General features: G+C 48.0%; 1 protein-coding gene across 16 annotated transcripts in view; it reads left to right on the top strand.

Annotated features, from left to right (window-relative positions):
• Positions 1 to 23,074, top strand: part of trdc (T-cell receptor delta constant) — a 116,222-nt gene extending 93,148 nt beyond the window's left edge. For 13 of the 16 annotated variants that reach the window (XM_087974830.1, XM_087974819.1, XM_087974833.1 and 10 more), the window contains exons 2-5: positions 20,023 to 20,313; positions 20,414 to 20,461; positions 21,595 to 21,702; positions 22,070 to 23,074. In XM_087974830.1, the coding sequence (XP_087830956.1) occupies positions 20,103 to 20,313; positions 20,414 to 20,461; positions 21,595 to 21,701 (366 nt within the window). In that variant the 5' untranslated portion in view covers positions 20,023 to 20,102 and the 3' untranslated portion in view covers position 21,702; positions 22,070 to 23,074. Of the gene's footprint in view, positions 1 to 2,876; positions 2,913 to 3,781; positions 3,865 to 20,022; positions 20,314 to 20,413; positions 20,462 to 21,594; positions 21,703 to 22,069 lie in introns of those variants that run through there. The other 3 variants (XM_087974821.1, XM_087974824.1, XM_043685213.2) reach the window with 3 other exon arrangements.
• Positions 23,075 to 24,873: the final 1,799 nt, after the last annotated feature.

Below are 24,873 nucleotides of genomic sequence, written 5' to 3'. Positions count from 1 at the left end.
GAATAATGTCCATGGGCTTGTGTTGGATAGTGACCATGAGTAGGTCAGCAGAGATAATAATTCCCCAGACCACAGATACGGTACAGCAAGGAATACCGTACTCAGGGTAACATCCCCAGATTATCGGTGGGGCTGACACACCAGGAGTTCTTTTCTGAGTTGGGATCAGGAGAATTTAAAACAAAAATGCAAATAGGCCCTAATTCACATCAGCGCTGGTTTAGAAATTACTTCCACATTGTTAGTGTCTATATCACAGCATTGCAGAATGGCATAGCGTGTGCCCCAAGTGTACCCACCCAGAGATTAAAGATGGTAGTGATCACGCGACTGGGGTGGGTTTTTGCTGTGGGGCGCAGTGCTGTGTGTATGCTGGAACTAATTATAAGCTTATCTTTGGAGAGGGGACAAAGTTAACCGTGGAGCCAAGTAAGTATTCAGATACACCCCAACGCAGCTTATGTCTATTATGTGAGTTTGTGTGTGTCTATTTTATCTGTACAAAGCATCAACTAAGACTTCCACACTTGAATTTCCTCTTGAATGTCAGGCTGTTTCGGCCTCTTTGCTTTATACAGTGTAGACCCTACAATGGAGAAAGTGAGGACTGCAGATGCTGGAAATGTGTTGCTGGAAAAGCGCAGCAGGTCAGGCAGCATCCAAGGAGCAGGAGAATCGACGTTTTGGGCATGAGCCATTCCTGAAGAAGGGCTCATGCCCGAAACGTCGATTCTCCTGCTCCTTGGATGCTGCCTGACCTGCTGCGCTAGACCCTACAATGTCAGAGATTATTAGCCTCCGAGGATTGAAGTGGGAATCTTCCTGAGTACCTGGATCAGGGGTTCCCATTCATTCCTGAGCATCAAATCGAAGTCTGTGATTTCCATAAATAGGAACTGACACCTTGAAGTCTCCATGTGTCCCAGTTCTGCACTTGTCCAGGCCACACTCACGCCACTGAGATATGGTTCATTAATGTGGTAAGGTGGATAGAAACGGGCTGCAGGGGAGACAGTCTCTTTTTGTGAAATGGATAGGTCTACCTTCGATTACAATAGTAAATCCCACAGAATAATAACTGAATCCGGGAGTTCTGGGTCAGACTGTTTAAGAACTTGTGTGAATATTGTCAGAGGGAAGCAAATTTTTGGAAGTTGGTCACGATTGACAGCGGAATCCAATGAGTGTTGGACTCCGAATGGACAACTTTAGGAAAGTAATTTCAACACATAAAAGTAACGTCATGGGTAAAGTGCATAAAATGGGTGCCATCTGGTTGAAATAGCATTGGTGGTACAGACACAGAACAGTCACCAACTGGGAGAGGGTTTTTGTCAGGAAGTGTAGGGCTGTGTGAATATCGACTTCAAGCTTATCTTCGGAGGTGGGACCAGACTGGTAGTGGAGCCAAGTAAGTGTTGGGGATTGTCACAGAATAATGTCCATTTGCTTGTGTTGGATAGCGACCACGAGTAGGTCAGCAGACATAATAATTCTCCAGACCACAGATACAGCGCAGCAAGGGATACCGCACTCAGGGTAACATCCCCAGATTATCGGTGGGGCTGACCCACCAGGCGCTCTGCTCTGAGTTGGGATTAGGAGAATTTTTAATTTAAATATAACCAGGAGATAGGGCCCAATTCACATCATTGCTGGTTTTGAAAGTACTTGAACAGGGTTAGTGTGTGTATCACAGCATTGTCGAATTGCAGAGCGTGTACTTCTTGTTTACCCACCAGACCATAAAGGTAGTAACAATCAAGGCGGGAGGGGTGGGATTTTTGCTGAGGGGTGCAGTGCTGTGTGAATGATGGAACTGGTTATAAGCGTATCTTTGGTGAGGGGACAGAGTTAATCGTGGAACCGAGTAAGTATTCAGTAACACCTCCATACAGCTTACGCCAGCACGTGTGTGTGTGTGAATTTTGTCTTTACAAAGAGATGTCCACATTTGACATTCAACTTTAATGTCAGATGGTTTCTGTCCCTTTGCTTTACAGAGTATAGACCCTACAGTGTCTGAGGGGATTAGCCTATAGGCATTGAAGTGGGAATTTTCCTGAAGTCCTGGATCACGGGGAAAGGTTCTGGGGAAACCCAGGATAGAATTAAATAGTGAAGCCGAGAGGTTCCTCAGAGCCGGAACACCGCTCAGTTGGACAGAGAAGGCTGCTTTCACAGACATCATTATTTCAATAGAAACTATTGTGTGGTTCTCATAATTCCTGAGCACCTAATCAATGGGTGTGATTCCTGTAAATAGGAGCTGATGCCGTGAAATCTCCGTGCGTCCCAGAGCTGCACTTGTCCAGGCTATACTCAAACTGCCCATTGCTTAGAATGGACACAACGTGTCCATCACGCTGCACTAACCTTTCACACCCAATGTCTTATTGATGAGGGAAAGGGACGGTAGAGAAGGAAGGAAAAGGAAGCAAATCCTGCTCTCCCCATGCCACTAACTCTTGGAACATTCTGTCCCACTGTCATATGATACATTCATGTGGATACAGGGACAGACAGACAGTGTTAAATGGATAGACTCTCCCTTAGATTGCAACAGGAAATCTCACAGGATAATAACTGACTCTGGGAGTTTGGGTCAGACTATTTGAGGACGTGTGTGAGTATTGTCAGTGGAATGCAAATTTTTGGAAGTTGGTTGTGGTTCAGGCTGGAACCCAGTGAGTATTGGATTCTGAATGGACAACTTTAGGAAACTGATTCCAACTCATAAAAACAATGTCGTGAGGATTGTACAGCTAATGGGTGCCATCTGCTTGAAATAGCATTGGTGGTACAGACACAGAACAGTCTGGGAGAGGGTTTTTGTCAGGAAGTGTAGGGCTGTGTGAATAACAACTTCAAACTTATCTTCGGAGGTGGGACCAGACTGATAGTGGAGCCAAGTAAGTGTTGGGGATTGTCACAGAATAATGTCCACGGGCTTGTGTTGGATAGCAACCATGAGTAGGTCAGCAGAGATAATAATTCCCCAGACTGCAAACACGGTACAGCAAGGGATACCGTACTCGGGACAACATCTGTGTTAAAGGCAACCATTTTGCCTTAGATTGCAACAATAAATCTCACAGAATAATACCTGACTCTGGGGGTCTGGGTCAATCTGTTTAAGGATGTGTGTGAATATGGTGAGACGGAAAGTAATTTTTGGAAGTTAGCCGCGATTGAGATCGCAATCCAATGTGTCTTCGATTCTGAGTGGACAACTTTAGGAAACTGATTCCATGGAAGTAATTTCATGGATAAAATGGGTGCCATTTGGTTGAAATGGTTGCAGTGGTCCAGACACAGAACAGTCACAAACTGGGAGAGGGTTTTTGTCAGGAAGTGTAGGGCTGTGTGAATAACGACTTCAAACTTATCTTCGGTGGTGGGACCAGACTGATCGTGGAGCCAAGTAAGTGTGAGGGATTGTCACAGAATAATGTCCACGGGCTTGTGTTGGATAGCGATCATGAGTAGATCAGCAGAGATAATAATTCCCCAGACCACAGATACGGTACAGCAAGGGATGCCGTACTCAGTGTAACATCCCCAGATTATCAGTGGGACTGACCCACCAGGCACTCTGCTCTGGGTTGGGATGACACTTTTATTTAATGGGAGGTGGACCCTAATTCACATCAGTGGTGACTAAGAAAATACCTACACAGTGTTAGAGACCTGATCACAGCATTGAACAGTTGCAGTACACCCAAGTGTACCCACCAGAACATAAAGGTGGTAATGATCACTCCACTGGGGTGGGTTTTTGCTGAGGGACGCAGTGCTGTGTGAATGATGGAGTTGGTTATAAGCGTATCTTTGGAGAGGGGACAAAGTTAACCGTGGAGCCAAGTAGGTATTCAGAAACACCCTGACACAGCTTATGTCTATCATAAGAGTTTGAGTTTGTCCACTCTATCTGTGCAAAGCATCCATTAAGATCTCCTCATCTGAAATTCACCTTGACTGTCAGGCGGACTCTACGTTTTTATTTATAGAGTATAGATCCTACAATGTCTGAGGAAATTAGCCTGTGTGGATTGTAACGGGAATTTCCCTGAGTACCTGGATTAGGGGGAATGGTTCAGGGGAAACCCAGGATAGATTTTGATAGCAAAACAGAGAGGCTGCTCAAAGCAAGAACACTGTCCAGCTGGACAGAGAAAACTCCTTCCACAGAGTGATAGCGGAGCCAAGTAAGTGTTGGGGATTGTCACAGAATCATGTCCATGGGCTGGTGTTGGATAGTAGGTCAGCAGAGATAATAATTCCCCAGCGCACAGCTACAGCACAGCAAGGGATACCGTACTCAGGGTGACATCCCCACATTATCGGTGGGACGGACATACCAGCAGCTCTGCTCTGAGTTGGGATCAGGAGATGGGCCCCCTAACTCACATCAGTGCTGGATTAGAAAGTATTTCCACAGTGTTAGTGTTAGTGGGACAGCTTTGAGGAATGGCATAGCAAGTGTACCCACAAGTGAATAAAGATGGTAATGATCACGCCGCTGGGGTGGGTTTTTTTGCTGAGGGGCGCAGTGCTGGGTGAATGCTGAAGGTGCAAATCAGCTTATCTTCGGAGAGGGGACAAAGTTAAGCGTGGAGCCAAGTAGGTCTTCAGATATACCCCTACACAGCTTATGTCTATTCTGTGAGTTTGTGTGTGTCCATTTTATCTGTACAAAACATCCACTAAGACTTCCACATGTGAAATTCCTCTTAAATATCTGGCTGTTTCCGTCCCTTTGCTTTAGACAGTGTAGATCCTATAATGTCTGAGGTGATTAGCCTTTGTGGGACTCATTCTGAGTACCTGGATCAAGGGGAAAGGTTCAGGAAAAACCCAGGATAGAGTTAGATACAGACACTAATAGGCTCCTCAAAGCAGGAACACTGTCCAGTTGGACAGAGAAAGTTGCTTCCACAGAATACATTATCTGAATACAAGTTATCACAAAGTTCTGATTAATTCCTGAGCACCCAAATCAATGCACGTGATTTCTGTAACGTGAAATCTCCATGTGGCCGGGTCCGCGCTTATCCAGTCCACAGTCAAACCACTCAGATATGATTGATTTATGTAGGTAGGTGGGTAGCGGGGACCAGAGAGAGAGAGAGAGAGAGTGAGGAGAGTCTATCTCCGTTAAATGGATGCACTCCACCTCAGATTGCAAAAGTAAATCTCACAGAATAGTAGCTAACTCTGGAAGTATGGGTCAGACTATTTAAGGATGTGTGTGAATATTATGAGAGGGAAGCAGGTTTCTGGAAGTTGTTCGTGACTGAGAGTGGAATCCAATGATTGTTACATTGTGAATGGACACCTTTTGAAAACTGATTTCAACTGATGAAAGCAATGTCATGAATAATATCCCCAAAATGGGTGCCATCTGGCTGAAATGGTACCAGGGGTACTGACAAAGAACACTCACTAACTCAGTGATGGTTTTTGTCAGGAAGTGTAGGGCCGTGTGAATTATGATAGCTACAAGCTTCTCTTTGGAGGTGGGACCAGACTGATCGTGCAGCCACGTAAGTGCACGGAATAATGTCCACAGGTTTGTGTTGGATAGTGATGATGAGTGACCAATCCTGGGAGAACGTGGAGTAAACTTTGGAAGGGAAATCTCTTACGCTCAACAATGTTCATCTTTCCCCCATGGGACGAGACAGGCAGATGGTTTCACGAAATTAGGAAACCATTAGTGGCCCTAGCGTCCAGGCTATTAGATTGGAGATGCATCTATTATGAGATAAACTTTCACCAGTCCATGCCGAACATAATCCCAAACTACTCTAGTCCCTCCTGCCCATTCCTGGCCCGTATCCCTCCAAACCTTTCCTACTCATGCCTCCATCCAAATGTCGTTCAAACGTTGTAATTGTACCCATACCCATCACTTCCTTAAGAGGTTCATTCGACACGTGCACCACTCCCTGCGTTAAAAAATTCCCAACATGTCCCTTTTGAATCTTTCTCCTCTCACCTTAAAAGTGTGGCCCCGTCTCTTGAAAGCCCACACGCCCTAGGGAAAGCACTCTGCCATTCACCTTATCAATTCCACGCATGATTTTCTAAAACTTCGATGTCATTAGCATCGGATGTAACGTGGTGGGCTGCCCGCTTTTAAATTGCTCTGAATTGAATTGAATTGAATTTACTGCCGAGCGCACAATGAAAAGCTTTGTCTTGCGAGCAATACAGGCAGATCGCGGAGTTAATTAGCGTAGAGAAGTAAGTAATAGGTCAACAGCGGCAAACGCCAAAACACAGGCACAGGTGAAGGTTAAGAGTTTGTGAGCCCATTCAGTATTCTAACAACAGTAGGGGAGAAACTGTTTTGAAACCGGCTGGTGCGTGTGTCCAGGCTTCTCCCCGATGGTAGAGGTTGTAGGAAAAACATTGCCGGGGTGGGATGGATCTTTGAGAATGCTGGTGGCCTTTCCTTGACAGCGGGGCCTGGTAGGTGGATTCTACAGTTGGGAGGTTGGGCCTTTGTGATTGTCCGGGCCGAGTTCACCACTCTCTGTAACCGCCTCCGGTTTTGGTTGCCATACCAGGGAGTGATACACCCAGACAGAGTGCTCTCGATGGCGCACCTATAAAAGTTGGCAAGGGGGATTCACCGTCATGCCCAAATTTCCTCAGCTGCCCGAGGAAGAAGAGACGTTGTTGGGCCTTTGTAACCAGTGCGTCCACATGAAGAGTCCGAGAAAGCATGTTGTGGATGACCAGTCCACTCGTTGCTGTTAATGTGTAGGGGGATGTAACATCCCGCCGAAAGTCAATAATGAGTTCCTTGGATTTGCCGGCATTGAGAGCTAGGTTGTTCTCAGGGCACCATTTTTCCAGGTCTTCCACCTCCCGGCTGTAGTCTGTTTCGTCGCCATCTGAGATTCGACCAGTGGTGGTGTCAACAGAGAACTTGTAAATGGCATTAGTCTGGTATTTGGTGACGCGGTCATGGGTATACAGTGAGTACAGTAGGGGGCTGAGTACGCACCCCTTGGGGGGGCTCCAGTGTTGAGTGTTAGTGAGGATAAAATATTGTCCCCAAACTTCACTGATTGTGGCCTGTGGGTCAGGAAACTGAGGGTCCAGTTGGCGAGAGTGGGACTTAGTGCGAGATCACTGGAAGTACAGATAAAGAACAAGGACTAACTCAGAGAGGGTTTTTGTCAGGAAGTGTAGGGCTGTGTGAATGTTGGCATCAACAAGCTTATCTTTGGAGCTGGGACCAGACTGATAGTGAAGCCAAGTAAGTGTTGGGGATTTTCACACAATAATGTGGGTTTGATGAACAGAATGACCCTCAGTGAGACAGCAGAGGTAACTCGGGAAGCGTTGAGGTGAAATGAAGCCAGTGTAATGAGGGTAAGGGCTGCGTTAGTGCTGGGAGATTGGGAAATGGGCCCACCTTGAGTTCTCGTTCAGGGATGAGACACTGTGTGGGATTCAGGAAGCTTTAGTAAGCTGGTGCTTGGAGCTGACACCAAGCTGACAGTAAGAGGTCAAGAACGGCTAGCAACAAGTGGTCACGTCAGGTCACTCTCAGCCCGATCATTGAATTAGTGTCCGGTTGGTACACAGACGACAGGCACACCTCAGAACAACCGATCTGCAAGTTAATAGCAGCACGAAGGCGTTAGAATGATTTCTTTTTTAAGAAAATTGATTGCGATGAGATGGGGAAATGCAAAGGTAGGCACCAAGATTGAGTAATGTGTGGATGTGACATTCAGTGGTGGCCATGTGAAGTCAATACGCCTGGTATCAGGATTTCAGCCCTGTTCTGCTATGCTGTGGGTAATAACTCCAAAAATACCACGTTTGGATCTGGAACCAGACTAAACATGGGACCCGGGAAGTGAAATCCCCTTCCGCATTTTTCCAGGGACCGTTATTGTCCTTGAAATGAAGTGTCGTTACTGACTCTGGTCAGAAATTAGCATCTGAGAACCCGAATCAGCAAAGACCTTACATCCAGAGACTCTTGTGTCTTCAAAGCCGAAGACTGAGGAGTTAACTCAGAGAGAGCTTTTTCATCTTTTAGTTGGTTTTGACAAAGAGGAAGTTTGTTTTTACAGTCCCCAATTACGGAATATCGAGTCAGGGGGAAATTTGGATGAGTTGCCTGGATCCAGATAATATTTCAACGGGGGCAGTTCAGAGGAAGCTCACTTATGGGAGGGATTGCTCTCCGAAGAAAGATTGAACAGTTTGTGACTGCACTCCTGGGAGTTGTGGAGAATGAGAGGTGATCTCATTGAAAAATACCTGATTTTTCAGGGGTGTGAGAGGGTCAATGCTGAGAGGGATTCCCTCTCATGGGTGAGTCCAGGACCAGAGGGGCACAGGTTCAGAATAAAGGGGCACCAATTTCAGAGTGAGATGGGGAGGAATTCCTTTTTGCCAAAGGGTGGATCTCTTTAGCTCTTGACAGCTGTGGGAGTAGAGTCCTTGTGTACATTTAAGGCCGAGGCAGAGAGATCCCCAACCAGTTGGGGAATCCGGGCAAAGAACAGGAAGGTGGAGATGAGGAATGTCAGACTAGCCACAATCCCATTTCTTATCGCGATGAAAGGTTTTAAAACTCGTTTCAGAGTGTCAGGTATAGAATGAAATTACATACTGAAACAGAGCAGCTGCATTGAGAGTTTCTGTGGTGTAAGCTATGTTAACACGTTATTGTAATCGTATGGTCAATTCTCAAACTATCAATAAACGTGCTTATCCAGGGGCCGTTAGACACTGACGATCTAATACGTTTGTGTCTCTATACATCACCGACATCACTCAGACGTTAAAGTGAGAGAGGGATAGAAATGGGAACAGGCACAGAGAGAGGGGGGAGAGAAGTAAATATACATTTAATAAGTGAATGGGTGCCTTTGTAGGCTGCAACAGGAAAATTCCCTGCCTCTGGGCGATTGTGTGTGGGACCGTTTCGAGAATGTTATGAGAGGGGAGCTCATTCATGGGCGTGAAGGTTGGGACCATTTCGCGTTCAAAATCCCAGGGAGAGCATTCTGAGAATTGTCAGGAAATGGTGGATGTGGGACGGGAGCCTGGTCATTTCCATTTGCCTTGGTTGGGTTGGACTGACTCAGAGAGGGTTTTTGTCAGGGAGGGAAGGGCTGTGTGTATACTGCTACTGATGCCCTTGTATTCGGCGGTGGGACCAAACTCCTCGTGGAACCCAGTAAGTCCTGGATTTTCAACCGGCAGGCTCGATTTTAAGAAATTATTGCCAACAGTTTCGCAGAAATGACAGTGAGACTAGGTCAGTGTGTATCTCGCTGTCTCATAAGCCCAGCTTGAGCTTTTGTTGAGGGGATGAGACACTGAGTGGATGCTGGGACCCTTGGTCAATTGGCATTTGGAGATGGCACCAAACTCATTGTCCGCCGTGGTAAGAGTTTCTCAAGTGGCTGTGGAGTTTAGTGTTGAGGCTAGTGCTAGATTCTGGTCAAGGCGAGGAATGTGTGGGGAGATGAGGAAGCCATGTTCAGTGATTTTCTTCCTACTGTTGACAGAATGCTGGCCCAGAATGCACCTGTGCAACGTGTAGAAATAATCGATTAGTTCCCTGGGTGGGTGAATTTACAGCCAGGGTTGGGGGTTTGGGGGTGTTAATTGAAAAGGATAGACCCTCACAATCTGTTTTTGGAATAAAGTACTTGCATATACACTTGAAGTGTCACAGCATTCAAGAACTTGAGGCTGAGTGCCGGAGGATAGGGTCACGGTGACTCAGTGGTGAGCACTGCTGCTGCACAGCGCCCGGGGCCCAGGTTCGATTCCAGCCTCGGGCGACTGCCTGTGTGGAATTTCTGGTGGACTGGCCGTGCTAAATTGTCCCATAGAGTCCAGGGATGTGCAGGTTAAGGTGGATTGGCCGTGCTAAATTATCCATAGTGTCCAGGGATTTGCAGGTTAGGGTGGATTGGCCGTGCTAAATTATACATAGTGTCCAGGGATGTGCAGGTTAGGGTGGATTGGCCGTGCTAAATTACCCATAGTGCCCGGGGTGTGCAGGTTAGGGTGGATTGGCTGTGCTAAATTATCCATAGTGTCCAGGGATTTGCAGGTTAGGGTGGATTGGCCGTGCTAAATTATCCATAGTGTCCAGGGATGTGCAGGTTAGGGTGGATTGGCCGTGCTAAATTATCCATAGTGTCCAGGGATTTGCAGGTTAGGGTGGATTGGCAATGTGAAATTACCCATAGTGCCCAGGGGTGTACAGGTTAAGGTGGATTGGCCATGCTAAATTACCCATAGTGCCCAGGGATGTGCAGGTTAGGGTGGATTGGCCATGCTAAATTACCCATAGTGCCCAGGGATGTGCAGGTTAGGGTGGATTAGCCGTGCTAGATTACCCATAGTGCCCAGGGGTGTGCAGGTTAGGATGGATTGGCTATGCTAAATTACCCACAGTGCCCAGGAATGTGCAGGTTAGGGTGGATTGGCAGTGCTAGATTACCCATAGTGCCCAGGGATGTGCAGGTTAGGGTGGATTGGCCGTGAGAATTAGAGGGATTGGCTGGGATGCTCTTCAGAGGGTCTGTGTGGACTCGATGGGCCTAATGGCCTGCTTCCACACTGTAGGGGGTTCTGCGAGGGTGGGGGGAGACTTGGTGGCCCTCCAGTCAGTGTGTTGCCTGAGCACTGAGTACAGAGGGTTTCTGCATGGGGGTGTAACGCTGTGGGAGTTATGATGCTGGCAAGCTCACCTTTGGCTCTGGGACCAAACTCATTGTGCAACCGAGTAAGTGAATCGCAGTCTTGTTTTATCACACTGAGAATGAGATTTATTGCCTCTAGTATTGTTCAAACTTTCCTCATAGCTGTCGGGAAACACTGGGCATGAAAGCCAGCAAAGAGGTTTGATCGATATGTCAATGGGAGGTGCTGGCGGAAGAGCCTTGGGTATCATTAATATCAAGAGTTCCTGACACATTTAACACAAAATTCAGGATAAGCCTAGATACAGGCTTGAGCAGTTAGCCCTCATTTGTCCCGCATTGCCCCGGGCAGAGATACCAAGCTATTTTAATTCAAGGATGATGATCGAACGGGTTTTGAATTATGTGTGTGTCTGTCAGTCATTATTAAGCTGCTGATAATAATTTGCCTTGTTCTGATAACCGGCCCATCTGATAATGCCTCAGCCTATGCCCTCAACTCTAAAATGGATGAGGGTTCAGATTTCCGTCTCCACTAGATCTTGCTCTCATTTTTCTTAAGTCACAGAATCAGAGAATCCCCACAGTGTGGAAACAGGCCCTTCGGCCCAACAAGTCCACGCCAACCCTCCGAAGAGTAACCCACCCAGACTAATTCCCCTCTACCCTATATTTACCCCTGACTTATGCACCTAACCTACACATCCCGAAACACTATGGGCAACTTAGCATGGCCAATTCACCCTAACCTACACATCCCTGAAACCTATGGGTAATTTAGCACGGCCAATTCACCCTAACCAGCACATCTCTGGGCACTATGGGTAATTTAGCACGGCCAATCCACCCTAACCAGCACATCCCTGGGCACTGTGGATAATTTAGCATGGCCAATCTACCCTAACCTGCACATCCCTGGGCACTGTGGGTAATTTAGCGTGGCCAATCCACCCTAACCTGCACATCCCTGGGCACTGTGGGTAATTTGGCACAGACAACCCACCCTAACCTGCACATCGCTGGGCACTGTGGGTAATTTAGCACGGCCAATTCACCCTAACCTACACATCCATGAACACTATGGGTAATTTAGCATGGCCAATCCACCCTAACCTACGCATCCCTAAACACTATAGGTAATTTAGCACAGCCAATCGACCCTAACCTGCACATCTTTGAACTTAAAGAGGAAACCGGAGCACCCGGAGGAAACCCACGCAGATACGGGGAGAATGTGCAAACTCCACATAGACCAAGGCTAGAATTGAACCCAGATCCCTAGCGCTGTGAGGCAGTGGTGCTAATCACTGAGCCGCCATGCCATCTCACCCCAAGTGCTAGGAAATGGGATTAGAACAGGGAGGTGTATGCTTCTGGCTAGCACAAACCTGATGGGCCGAAGGGTAATTTTCTTGTGTTTTCTCTGACTCCCTTTGTTGATAGACAGAAAATCAATGCCTCGTCATTTAGTCAGAGGGTTTTACAAAGTAATATTTCGAATCTTATCTGTCAGACCCATGCTTGCGATAACCTGAGTACTACCGTCAGGGGAACTACAGAAAGTACAGAGATTTGGTTACAGGAGGATAACTGATGGTGATGTTGCCGAGCGGTTGGGCAGGGGAATAACTGAGGGAACAGCGGGGTGCGGAGAAATCACACATTAGCCCAGTTGTGAAAACCAAGTAAGCATTGTTTATCATAGGAAAAGTCTAATGGCACATGAGAGATTAGCCCTGGCTCTCTCCACAGATGCTGCCAGACTTGCTGAGTTTGTCCAGTGTTTTTCTCTCTCTCTCTCTCTCTCTCTCTCGCTCGATCTCTGCTTGTGCATTTGTTTGGGAGTTCAAGCATCCCTTGGTGTTCACACTCGGCACAGGAAAGGGGTGACAGGTTTTTTGTACGCTGCATGTGGAGTTGTATATCTCAGCCATACGATACACAGTCCTGCATTGTGTGATAGAGAGAGAGAGAAAAAAAAACAGAGTGGGGCACTCTCAGAAGCAAGTTAGGATCATAAGAGGTAGAGTCAATGATAAAGCCCCTCTGTCAAGACCGAGAGACACTCAATCCTGGGAGGGAGGGAGGAGGGGGTGTGAAGGAAATTCACTGGGATGTTGCCTGAGATGGAGCATAGGTTCAGAGTATTTGGAACAGACTCATCTGGCGAAGTAGCCTTTGCTGTACTGTGATAATGTCACTGTTAAAGGCTTGGCTGAAGCCAAGGGTTTGATCATAGTTCCCTGGGGGGAGATTGACGTGACCACAGTGACACTGAGAGGAGTTTCCTGTTGAAAGACGCCATGTTTGCGTCGCTTGGAAATTGGCAGCCAGTTTATCCTCAGAGAAAAGGGGGTAAACTGAATTGTGGAGCCAAGGGGGCGTCCATTAATACCTGCGTGTTAAAACTCGGGATTTCCTCTCGATCGGAATAGGGTGGTTGCTAACGCAGAAGGTTTTCGTTAGGCACTGTCGGACTGTGGGCAGCAGGGGCTAAGCAAGCTTATCTTCGGAAGGGGGGCAAAACTCAAAGTGGAGCCTGGTGAGTAATGCCTTGTGGAAGGATGATGTTGCTTCGGGAACGCCATGGAAGAATTCACCAGCTGAGATCTAGTTAATCACGTCACGCGAATTAACTCACGATCTAATTAAAGAGAGAAGCTTCAGAGTCCATGAATCACAGGAAGTTGGTTTGCAGATGCAGCAGGTGATTAGGAAGGCAAATGGGATATGATCCTTCATTGCCAGAGGGATGGAGTTTAAAAGCAGGGAGGTTATGTTGCGGCTGTATAGAACAAAGAGCCAAGAAAATTACAGCAGAGGAATAGGCCCTTCGGCACTCCAAGCTGATCCAGATCATCTATCTAAACCTGTCGTCTATTTTCTAAGGGGCTGTCCCTCTGCTCCCTTCTCATTCATGTGTCTGTCTAGATACATCTTAAATGACGCCTATCTTGCCTGCCTCTACCACCTCTGCTGGCAACGTGTTCCAGACGCCCATTACCCTCAGCGGAAAGAACTTTCCACGCAAATCTCCCCTAAACCTTTTCCCCCTCTCACTTTGAACTCATGACCCCTCGTAATTGAGTTCCCCACTCTGGGAGGAGAAAACTTCTAGCTATGGAGTTCTGGTGAGACCACACCTGGAGTACCTGGGTGCAGCTTTGGTCTCCTTCCCTGAGAAAGGAGGTACAGACAGGAGAGGGGGTGCAGAGCAGGGTCAATATGTTGACTCTGGAGTTGAGGGGAGTTGACTTCTGAGGAGAGACTGAATCGACTGGGATTATATTCATTGGAATTCAGAAGAATGAGGGAGGATCTTATAGAAACACAAAATTATAAAGGGAATGGGTAAGACAGACAGAGAGAGGATATTTCCACTGGCAGGTGAAACTAGGGAGTAGCCTCAAAATTCAGGGCAGCAGATTTAGGGCTGAATTGAGAAGGAACGTCTTCACTCAAGGGGTCGGGAATCTCTAGGAATCCCTGCCCAGTGAAGCATTCGAGGCTACCTTGTTGGATATTTTTAAGATAGATTTCCGAACGGTGAAGGAATGAAGGGTTATGGTGAGAGGCTGAGGCCACAATAAGATCAGCCATGATCATACTGAATGATGGAGCGGGCTTGAAGGGTCAGGTGGCCTACTCCTGTTCCGACTTCTTATGTTCTCATGGCCCTGTTACATGGTTAGGATGAAATGTGTCAGCGGTAGCTCAGAGAAGGTTCACTCAAATTATTCCCGAGTCGAAAGGCTCGTCCTGAGAGGGGAGGGATTGGAAACTATTGGGAATGCTGAGGCGTTGCTGGAAGCACTGGAGAAATATTTGGGAGGTTACTAATGGTCAGTTGGGGAGCACTCGGATTTAACTGGGAAGTGAGGTCGGTCTCCGCAATGCGCAGAATAATTCACAGATCAGTGGGGCTGATAAACGAAAGTGTTGCATGGAGAGACGGGTATGTGTGAGTGTGTGTCTGTGTGTGTATGAGTGTGTGTCTGTGTGGGTGTGAGTGTGTGCGTGCATGTGTGCGTGTGTATATCAGTGTGCATGTATGAGTGTCTGTGTCTGTGTGTGTGTATGTGAGAGTGTGTGTGCATATGTGCGTGCGTGTATGAGTGTGTGTGTGAGTGTGAGTGAATGTATGTGAGAGAGAGTGTGTGTATGAGTCTGTGTGTATGAGTATGCGTGTGTTTGTGTCTGTATGTGTGTCTGTGCCTGTGTGTGTGTCTGTGCCTGTGTGTGTGTCTGTGTATGTGTGTGAGAGAGAGTGTGTGTGTCTGTGTGTATGAGCGTGTGTATATGAGTCCGTGTGTGTGTGTATATACATGAGTGTGTCTGTCTATGTGTGTGTGAGTGTGTGTCTGTATGTATGAGTGCGTGCGTATATTAGAGAGAGTGTGTGTGAGAGAAAGAGTGTATGTGTCTGTCTGTCTGTGTACGTGTGTGTAAAATAATGTGTGTGTATATGTGTGTGTGTGTCTAATAGTATGTGTTTGTATATGAGTGTGTGTGTGTATAATAGTGTGTGTATATGAGTGTGTGTAATTGTCTGTGTGCGTGTGTATAATAGTGTGCGCGTGTATATGAGTGTGTGTGTAATTGTGTGTGTGTGCATGTGTATAATAGTGTGTGTGTGTATATGAGTGTGTGTGTGTATAATAGTGTGTGTGTATATGAGTGTGTGTGTGTAATTGTGTGTGTGCGTATGTATAATAGTGTGTGTGTATATGTGTGCGTGTGTATAATAGTGTGTGTATATGAGTGTGTGTGTGCGTGTGTATAATAGTGTGTGTGTATATGAGTGTGTGTGTATATGAGTGTGTGTGTGTGTCCCAGGAATGGGAGATGTATCATGCTGACTTGCAAGAGTCAGTGAGAGTTCTGATGGGCCATAGGGAGGTAGGGGATGGGAGGGGGATGGTGGGGGAAAGGGAGCTAACTCTGGGAAGCAGAGACCCACCTCAGTGTGAATCCCAGCAGGATGGCTGACATGAGGATTGGCTCTAACGCAGAGGGGCCTGGGTCATCTGGGGACATGGTCACCATAGGGGCACCAATGAGGGCCAGTCAATCACTGCTCGCTCTCACAGATAGAAGAGACAGATGCAACAAGTACGGAAGGGGTTTTTTGCTAAAGGGTGGCACACTGTGTGTACACTGGAGCTCAGACTCTCATCTTTGGAGAGAGGACCACGTTAGCAGTGGCACCAAGTAGGTCTGCCTTCCTAAATATAGATGGCTTATTTATATATACATTCTTTACACATCTGTACAGGACACGGATTAGGCCGCTTTTGGAATACTGTGGGCAATTCTGGTCCCCCTGGTGAATTCAGCAGAATTCAGTAAAATTTGTCAAGTAAATTAATTAATTGAGTGGTTGATTACTTAATGGTAAGGTCCCAGGGAGTGTTGCTGAACAGAGAGACCTGGGAGCGCAGGTTCATAGCTCCTTGAAAGTGGAGTCGCAGGTAGATAGGATAGTGAAGGAGGCATTTGGTACGCTTTCCTTTATTGGTCAGAGTATTGAGTACAGGAGGTGGGAGGTCATGTTGCGGCTGTACAGGACATTGGTTAGGGCCACTGTTGGATTATTGCGTGCAATTCTGGTCGGAAAGATGTTGTGAAAGTTGAAAGGGTTCAGAAAAGATTTACAAGGATGTTGCCAGGGTTGGAGGGTTTGAGCTACAGGGAGAGGCTGAATAGGCTGGGGCTGTTTTCCCTGGAGCGTCGGAGGCTGAGGGGTGACCTTATAGAGGTTTATGAAATCATGAGGGGGCACGGAGAGGGTAAATAGACAAGGTATTTTCCCTGGAGTGGGGGAGTCCAGAACTAGAGGTGCACAGGTTGAGTGGGGAAAGGGACCTGAGGGGCAACTTTTTCAATCAGAGGGTGGTGCGTGTGTGGAATGAGCTGCCAGAGGAAGTGGTGGGGGCTGGTACAATGACAGCATTTAAAAGGCACCTGGATGCGCCAAGGAATAGGAAGGGTTTCGAGGGATATGGGCCAAGTGCTGGCAAATGGGACTAGATTAGGTTGGGATATCTGGTCGGTATGGATGAGTTGGACCGAAGGGTCTGTGTATCTCTGTGTGTGTGTGTGTGAGTGAGTGTGTGTTTGTGAGTGTGTGTTTGTGAGTGAGTGTGTGTGTGTGTGTGTGAGTGAGTGTGTGTGTGTGTGTGTGTGAGTGAGTGTGTGTGTGTGTGTTTTATCTCTGTGTCTATGTGTGTGTTGTATGTGTGTGTGTATCTGTGTGTGTCTGCGTGTATGTGTGTTTGTGAGTGTGTGAGTGTGTGAGTGAGTGTGTCTGTGTGTGTTTTATATCTGTGTCTATGTGCGCGTTGCATGTGTGTGTGTATCTGTGTGTGTGTGAGTGTGTTTGTGAGTGAGTGATTGTGTGTGTGAGTGAGTGTGTGTGTTTGTGAGTGAGTGTGTGTGTGTGTGTGAGTGTGTTTGTGAGTGAGTGTGTGTGTGAGTGAGTGTGTGAGTGTGTGTTTGTGAGTGTGTGTGTGTGTGTGAGTGTGTGTGTGTGTTTTATCTCTGTGTCTATGTGTGCATTGTATGTGTGTGTGTATCTGTGTGTGTGTGTGTGTGTGTTTGTGAGTGAGTGTGTGTGTGAGTGTGTGTGTGTGTGTTTTATCTCTGTGTCTATGTGTGCGTTGTATGTGTGTGTGTATCTGTGTGTGTGTGAGTGTGTGTGTGTTTGTGAGTGAGTGTGTGAGTGTGTGTGAGTGAGTGTGTGTGTGTGTTTTATCTCTGTGTCTATGTGTGCGTTGTATGTGTGTGTGTATCTGTGTGTGTGTTTGTGAGTGAGTGTGTGTGTGTCTGCGTGTCTGTGTGTGTGTATGAGTGAGTGAGTGTGAGAGTGACGGTTTTTGTTACCCAGTGTAGGACTGTGTGAGTGTTGGAAAGCTCGGCTTAACGTTTGGAAGAGGGAGCCAGCTCACTGTGACTCCCAGTGAGTGCCGCATTGTGAAAGGATAATGTCACCGTTCTGGTTAACAGAAATGAATGACTCCCACTGAAGTGTTGGAAACATGAGGTTAGCTACATAGGTACGAGAGTTTGTTCACCTTCAGGGAGGTCTGTGTCTCAGGGGCCGGTGAGCTGTCAGCTCTCGGGGAGCTATTGGAATGACAATGGGCATTAAACATTCTGTCTGTGATGTCCCTGGCAGGGTGGGAGGGATATGTCAGCCAGTGAGTGCAGTAAATTTGTATTTAGCTCACTGACTGTATTCAAGAAAGAGATGGAGAGGTTCTTGAATAGTGAGGAGATCAAAGATTCCAGGGAGAAGGCTGGGGAATAGGTTTGAGAAGCATATCAGATTTGGACAGGTCAATCAGCCAAATTCTGCTCCGGTAGTCCACGGCCTTCGTTGGGAAATGGGATCAGATTCTTAGTGAATCCAGGTCGGAAATCTGACCCATCAAAGGGGCATTGGGTTTGATAATGCCCGCCACGTGAGCAGGGCAGTTTACTGGAGGTGGTGGCCAAGTGGGGTTTTTGTTGAGGTCCCGTCAGAGAATATCCTGGGGATCCAGTTTCGATTCCCGCTGCGGCAGACTCGGGTTTCAAGCTGCAGCCGGGTCCGACAATCCAAAGGCGTCGGTCGTTCACTTTCGTTGGGAGAGGGATCGAGTTTCGGAACAACGGGGTCATGCCGCAGCTGCACAAAACTCACTTGGGAGTATGGCGTTCAGTTCTGGTCACCGCGTTACAGGAAGGACATGGAAGCTTAGGAGATGAGATTGACCAGGTTGTTGCCAGGTCTGGAGGGAAGGTCTTACCAGGAAAGGCTGAGGGACTTTGAGGCTGCTTTCGTTAGAGAGACGAAGGTCGAGAGGTGACTTCATTGAGAGATGTCAGAATCGAGCAATTCCCTCACACGGGGGCCAATCCAGAACGGAGAGATGACCATTTCGGGCTGAAGGGATGGGGATTTCTCGATCGCTGCCTCTGAGGAACTCACCTCCCCTTCATAGCCGGTGGGGCACTGAGTGAATTTAAGGAAGGGATGGATGTTCCATCAGTAAGGAGCTGAAAGGTCATGGCAGAAAAGTGGAGTTGAGGCCGAGATGAGACCAGCCCTGACCCGATTGAATTCGGAGTAGGCTTCAGGCCTACTCTTTGTCCCTCGCTCTAATGTAGATAATTCGCCAAGGAAGGAATTAGACTGAATGAAGGGAGGTGATGGCCAAGTGGTATTGTTGCTAGGCTGTTAATTCAAAGACCCGGGTAACGTTATGAGGGACTTGGGTTCAAATCCCACCACGGGCAGAATTCCATAAAATTCAGGAACTAAAAGTCTAATGGCGACTGTTGTCAGGGGAACGACCCAACCAGTTCACTCATGTCCTTTCGGGAGCGAAAATGCTGTCCTTAACCCAATCCCAGGACCTTCGGCCCAACAAGTCCACACAGACCCTCCAAAGAGGAACCCATCCCCCCCCACCCTGTTCTCCTATAATTATACCTGACTAATGCATCTAACCTGCACATCCTTGGGCATTATGGGTAATTCAGCATGGCCAGTCCACCCTAACTTGGGCATTATGGGTAATTTAGCACGGCCAATCTACTCTAACCTGCACATCCCTGGGCATTATGGGTAATTTAGCATGGCCAATTCACTCTAACCTGCATATCCCTGGGCATTATGGGTAATTTAGCATGGCCAATTCACTCTAACCTGCATATCCCTGGGCATTATGGGTAATTTAGCATGGCCAAGCCACTTTCACCTGCACATCCATGGGTAATTGAGCACAGTCAATCCACCCTAACCTGCACACCTTTAGACTGTGGGAGGAAACTGGAGCACCCGGAGGAAACCCCACGCAGACACGGGGTGGGGGGGGATGTGCAAACTCCACACAGACAGCCACCTGAGATTGAAATCGAACCCGGGTCCCTGGTGCCGTGAGGCAGCGGCGCTAACCACTGAGCCCATCGTGCTGCCCCAATTGCGAAGCATCTTTACAGGCTTAAGAACAAGACAGGCCTGTTTTTCTTTTAATTGGGAGGGTGAAACAGCAACCAGGAATGGGTTCCAGGTTATCTGACTGTGACGTACAGAGCCTCAGCAAAACAGGCTGTTTTCCAAAAAGGCAACGAGTGGTTGGTCAAGTCGGCCATCTTGCCGGTCGTCAAGGGAGACGGCGGGGGGGGTGGAAATTTCTCCCCACCCGTTGGACCAGGGAGGGCGAGGGGGAGGGGAAGGAGGTTTCGGGGGAGGGTGAAAATCTGCGTCTCGGGGAGAAACCAGAGGAGGAGTGTGTGAGCTAACCGATCTCTCTCTCTCTCTCTTTGATGCCAACAGAGAGGGCACCAGCCGAACCATCCTTGTACGTTCTCTCTGCGGTCAAGACCAAGACCGAGACCGATAATGAGCAAACCGTCATGGCGGCGTGCCTGGCCACCGATTATTTTCCCAAGAGCTACAACATGACCATGAGAGTTGGGGACAAGGAGGAGACACAGTCCGAATCGAACGCCTTGCTGTCGATCATTGATCGCAGTTACAGTCTGTTTGGGTTCCTCGCCACGCAGGGGAATCGCGATGAGATCAGCTGCGCAGTTGCAGGAGAGACCAAGAAGTTCCCAGCGGCCGGTAAGTTGACGGCTTTATCCGGAACTGAAACGCCTCACGGGACTCCCGGCGTACCGTCCGGCCAGATCGCATCCGACACTCATTGTTATTTGTGTTTCAGATCAATCCCAGTATTCCTGCATTCAGGTGGAAGATAACATGGCATCAGGTGAGAGCACAGTCTCTGTGTGTCTGTGTGTGTGTGTGTGTCTGTGTGTGTCTGTGTGAGTCTGTGTGTGTGTGTGTCTGTGTGAGTGTGTGTGTGTGTCTGTGTGAGTTTGTGTGAGTCTGTGTGTGTGTGTCTGTGTGAGTGTGTGTGTGTGTGAGTGTGTGTGTGTCTGTGTGAGTGTGTGTGTGTGCCTCTGTGTGTCTGTATCTGTGTGTGTCTGTGTGCATCTTTTTTTCTGTCTGTGTGTGTGTCTGTCTGTGTGTGTAAGTGTGTGTGTCTGTGTGTGTGAATGTGTCTGTGTGTGTGTGTGTGCCTGCCTCTGTGAGTGTCTGTGTGTGTGTCTGCCTCTGTGGGTGTCTGTGTGTGTGTGTGTCTGTGTGTGCCCCTGTGTGTGTGTCTGTGTCTGTCTGTGTGTCTGTGTGTATGTATGTGTCTGTGTGAGTGTGTGTCTGTGTGAGTGTGTGTGCGCCTCTGTGGGTGTGAGTGTGTGTGTGTCTGTGTGCATCTGTATGTTTGTTTGTGTGTGTGTCTGTGTGTGTGAGTGTGTGTGTCTGTGTGTGAGTGTGTGTGTCTGTGTGTGTGTGTCTGTGTGAGTGTGAGTCTGTGTGTCTGTGCGTGTGTGTGTGCGCCTCTGTGGGTGTGGGTGTGTGTGTGTGTCTGTGTCTGTGTGTGTCTGTGTGCATCTGTGTGTCTGTTTGTGTGTGTGTGTGTGTGTCTGTGTGCCTGCCTCTGTGGGTGTCTGTGTGTGTGTGTGCCCCTGTGTGCCTCTGTGTGTGTGTCTGTGTGTAAGTGTGTCTGTCTATGTGTGTTTGTGTCTGTGTGCCTGTGTGTATGTATGTGTCTGTGTGAGTGTGTGTCTGTGTGTATATCTGTGTGTGTGTGTGTCTGTGGAGGTGTATATGTGTGTGCGTAAGTATGTGAGCGTGTCTGTGTGCATGTGTAAGTGTGTGTGAGTCTGTGTGTGCATGCAAGCATGTATTTGTGTAAATGAGTGTGTGTGTAAATGAGTGTGTGTGTGAGAGCGTGCGTGTGTGTCCACCAACACATCAATGCCACAAGGAAATGTTGAATGGTGTCAAATGCCCCGTCATTTCCAACCACCTTCTCAGTTTCTGTTCCGTCTCCCCTCTCAGATCCACAATTCAACCTTCTGTCGCTGACCGTCTTCGGATTAAGGATTCTGTTTGTGAAGAGTATAGTCTTCAACGTGCTGATGACTATCCGTGTCTGGATCTCCTGAGGTGAGAGACAGACGGCTCAGTGTCTCCCTCTGGCTCTGTTGGGGGGGGAGCCGTTGCTGGTGGGACTGTCCCACAGTGAGAGAGGGTGGAGGGGCAGACTATCTCCTGGCTGGAGGGAGGGAAACATTCAACTTGACCCACCCTGTCTAGCCCTGTCCGAAGTTGGCCAGTTTCTGTGAGACACTCCTGCCCTGATTATTGCAGTGGACTCAGACCCCTTACTTACTAATCGCGTTGGAATTTGATTGGTTTGGATGGGAACTACCAGGGGTAGGACTCTGGAATGAGTTGGCACCATCTGGGAAGATCGCGTGGTACCCTCTCTGATGCCAAGATCTGAATATCTTCTCTCTCTCTCTCTGACCAGGTAGACCGGCAACTGTGAGCGTGTTTGTGCTATCAAAAATTCTTCGTTTGAAGACTCAGCAATATCTGCTCGGATTGTGACTGCGACAGCGTGTAAAAACGCGAGCGGTGTGTGTGTGTGCGTGTTTCTGTCCTTGTATATATCTGTAGACTTGTGCTTTCAGGAATCTCTCTCTGAATGTAACGATTTGGGTAATGTCTACTGGAGCCTCACTGAGTTATCCATCTCTGGCGTCTCTGGCTCCTGGTCAATTTCAGCTCGTATTCGCGAGGGAAGCGGGAACCGCATGAACGGTGGGTTTTCCCTTCTCCGTGTCCCATCGGGAGGGGAACTGCGGTACGCGTTAATGCCCCATGTCCTGTAATGTTCCCCCACCCAGCCCCCAACACCGACAGCCCCAGGAAAGACGAGGAAGAAAATCCACTCTAACCTGCGAATCTTTCTGCGTCTGCTAATGTTCCTCTTGTGTCGGAGATGCTTAATCTCTCCCTCTTTCCCCTGTGCCCAGAAGGCTCCCCATCCCACCCTGCTCCCCCCCTCTTCCCTCCAAATGCCGTCTCTGGACAGGGCTTCATCCCTGTCAATACACTCCACACAATCTCCATCGCCTCTACTCTCCCCCCCACCTAATCGATCCATCCCTAACTCTGAGGTTAAACTCCGACGGTCAAATTCCAAAAGATTGGAGATGGCCATGTTTTTAGGTCTTTGTTCTGAGATGGATTTGCCAGGATGTTTTCCGGGTGTGTGTGTGTGTGTGTGTGTGTGTGTGTGTGTGTATAAATATCTGAAGCGTAAAGGAAAGCTACTGTATATGAAAAGATATTGAATAGTCAATACCATTTGTAGACTTAGACCCCACTGGGGAGATTACTCGCTGTTTTAGATGTGACGGGGCTCAGTAATGACCTGCTTTGCAAAGAATTTCTGCCAGCTTTACAAAACCTTGCCAAATCTTTCTCATCGTGCTTGCCCAATAAAATATATCTTTTATGATCAAACCGACCCTGAGCTTTGGTCATTTTGTACTGCTCACTCTTACTTGCATTGAGAAACCGGCAGTACACACACTCTCACACACAGACACACTCACACATACACACACTCTCACACACAGACACACACACACACACAGACACACACACACAGACACACACACACAGACACACACACACACACTCACAGACACACACAGACACACACTCTCACACACTCTCACACTCTCACACACACACTCACATACACACACAGACATACACACACACACACACTCACACACTCTCACACACACACTCACACACTCTCACACACACACTCACACACTCTCACACACACACTCACACACTCTCACACACACACTCACACACACACACATACACACACAGACATACACACACACACACACGAGACATAAACAGTGTGGAGATGTTACTGAATACCTACTTGGTTCCACGGTTAACTTTGCCCCCTCTCCAAAGATAAGCTTATAACCAGTTCCAGAACAAATGCACACACAAACACTCACACACACTCACACATATGCACACAGACACACAAGTGTATGCACACACACACACTCACAGACACATGCACACACACGCACAGACACACAGGTGTATGCACACACACGCACAGACACACAGGTGTATGCACACACACACACGCACAGACACACAGGTGTATGCACACACACACACGCACAGACACATGCACATACACACACAGACACACAGGTGTATGCACACACACAGACACATGCACATACACACACAGACACACAGGTGTATGCACACACACGCACAGACACACAAGTGTATGCACACACACACACGCACACACAAGTGTATGCACACACACACACTCACACAGACACATGCACATACACACACAGACACACAGGTGTATGCACACACACGCACAGACACACAAGTGTATGCACACACACACACGCACAGACACATGCACACACACGCACAGACACAGGTGTATGCACACACACGCACAGATACACAAGTGTATGCACACACACACACATGCACATACACACAGACACAGGTGTATGCACACACATGCACAGACACACAAGTGCATGCACAGACACACAAGTGTATGCACACACAGACATACACAGACACATGCACATACACACACAGACACACAGGTGTATGTACACACAGACATACACAGACACATGCACACACACGCACAGACACACAAGTGTATACACACACGCACAGACACATGCACATACACACACAGACACACAGGTGTATGCACACACACACGCACAGACACATGCACATACACACACAGACACACAGGTGTATGCACACACACACACGCACAGACACATGCACACACACGCACAGACACACAAGTGTATGCACACACACACACACAGACACACAAGTGTATGCACACACGCACAGACACATGCACACACACGCACAGACACACAAGTGTATGCACACACACGCACAGACACACAAGTGTATGCACACACACACGCACACACACATGCACACAAACGCACAGACACACAGGTGTATGCACACACACGCACAGACACACAAGTGTATGCACACAAACACACGCACAGACACATGCACATACACACACAGACACACAGGTGTATGCACACACACACACAGACACACAAGTGTATGCACACACACACGCACACACACATGCACACACACGCACAGACACACAAGTGTATGCACACACACGCACAGACACACAGGTGTATGCACACACACGCACAGACACACAGGTGTATGCACACACACGCACAGACACACAGG

This window comes from Chiloscyllium plagiosum, unplaced genomic scaffold (assembly GCF_037043375.1).
Source record: "Chiloscyllium plagiosum isolate Xiang-an unplaced genomic scaffold, Cpla_swu_hap1 HiC_scaffold_27, whole genome shotgun sequence".
Taxonomy (NCBI): domain Eukaryota; kingdom Metazoa; phylum Chordata; class Chondrichthyes; order Orectolobiformes; family Hemiscylliidae; genus Chiloscyllium; species Chiloscyllium plagiosum.
This window is presented reverse-complemented; position numbering and strand designations above follow the sequence as displayed.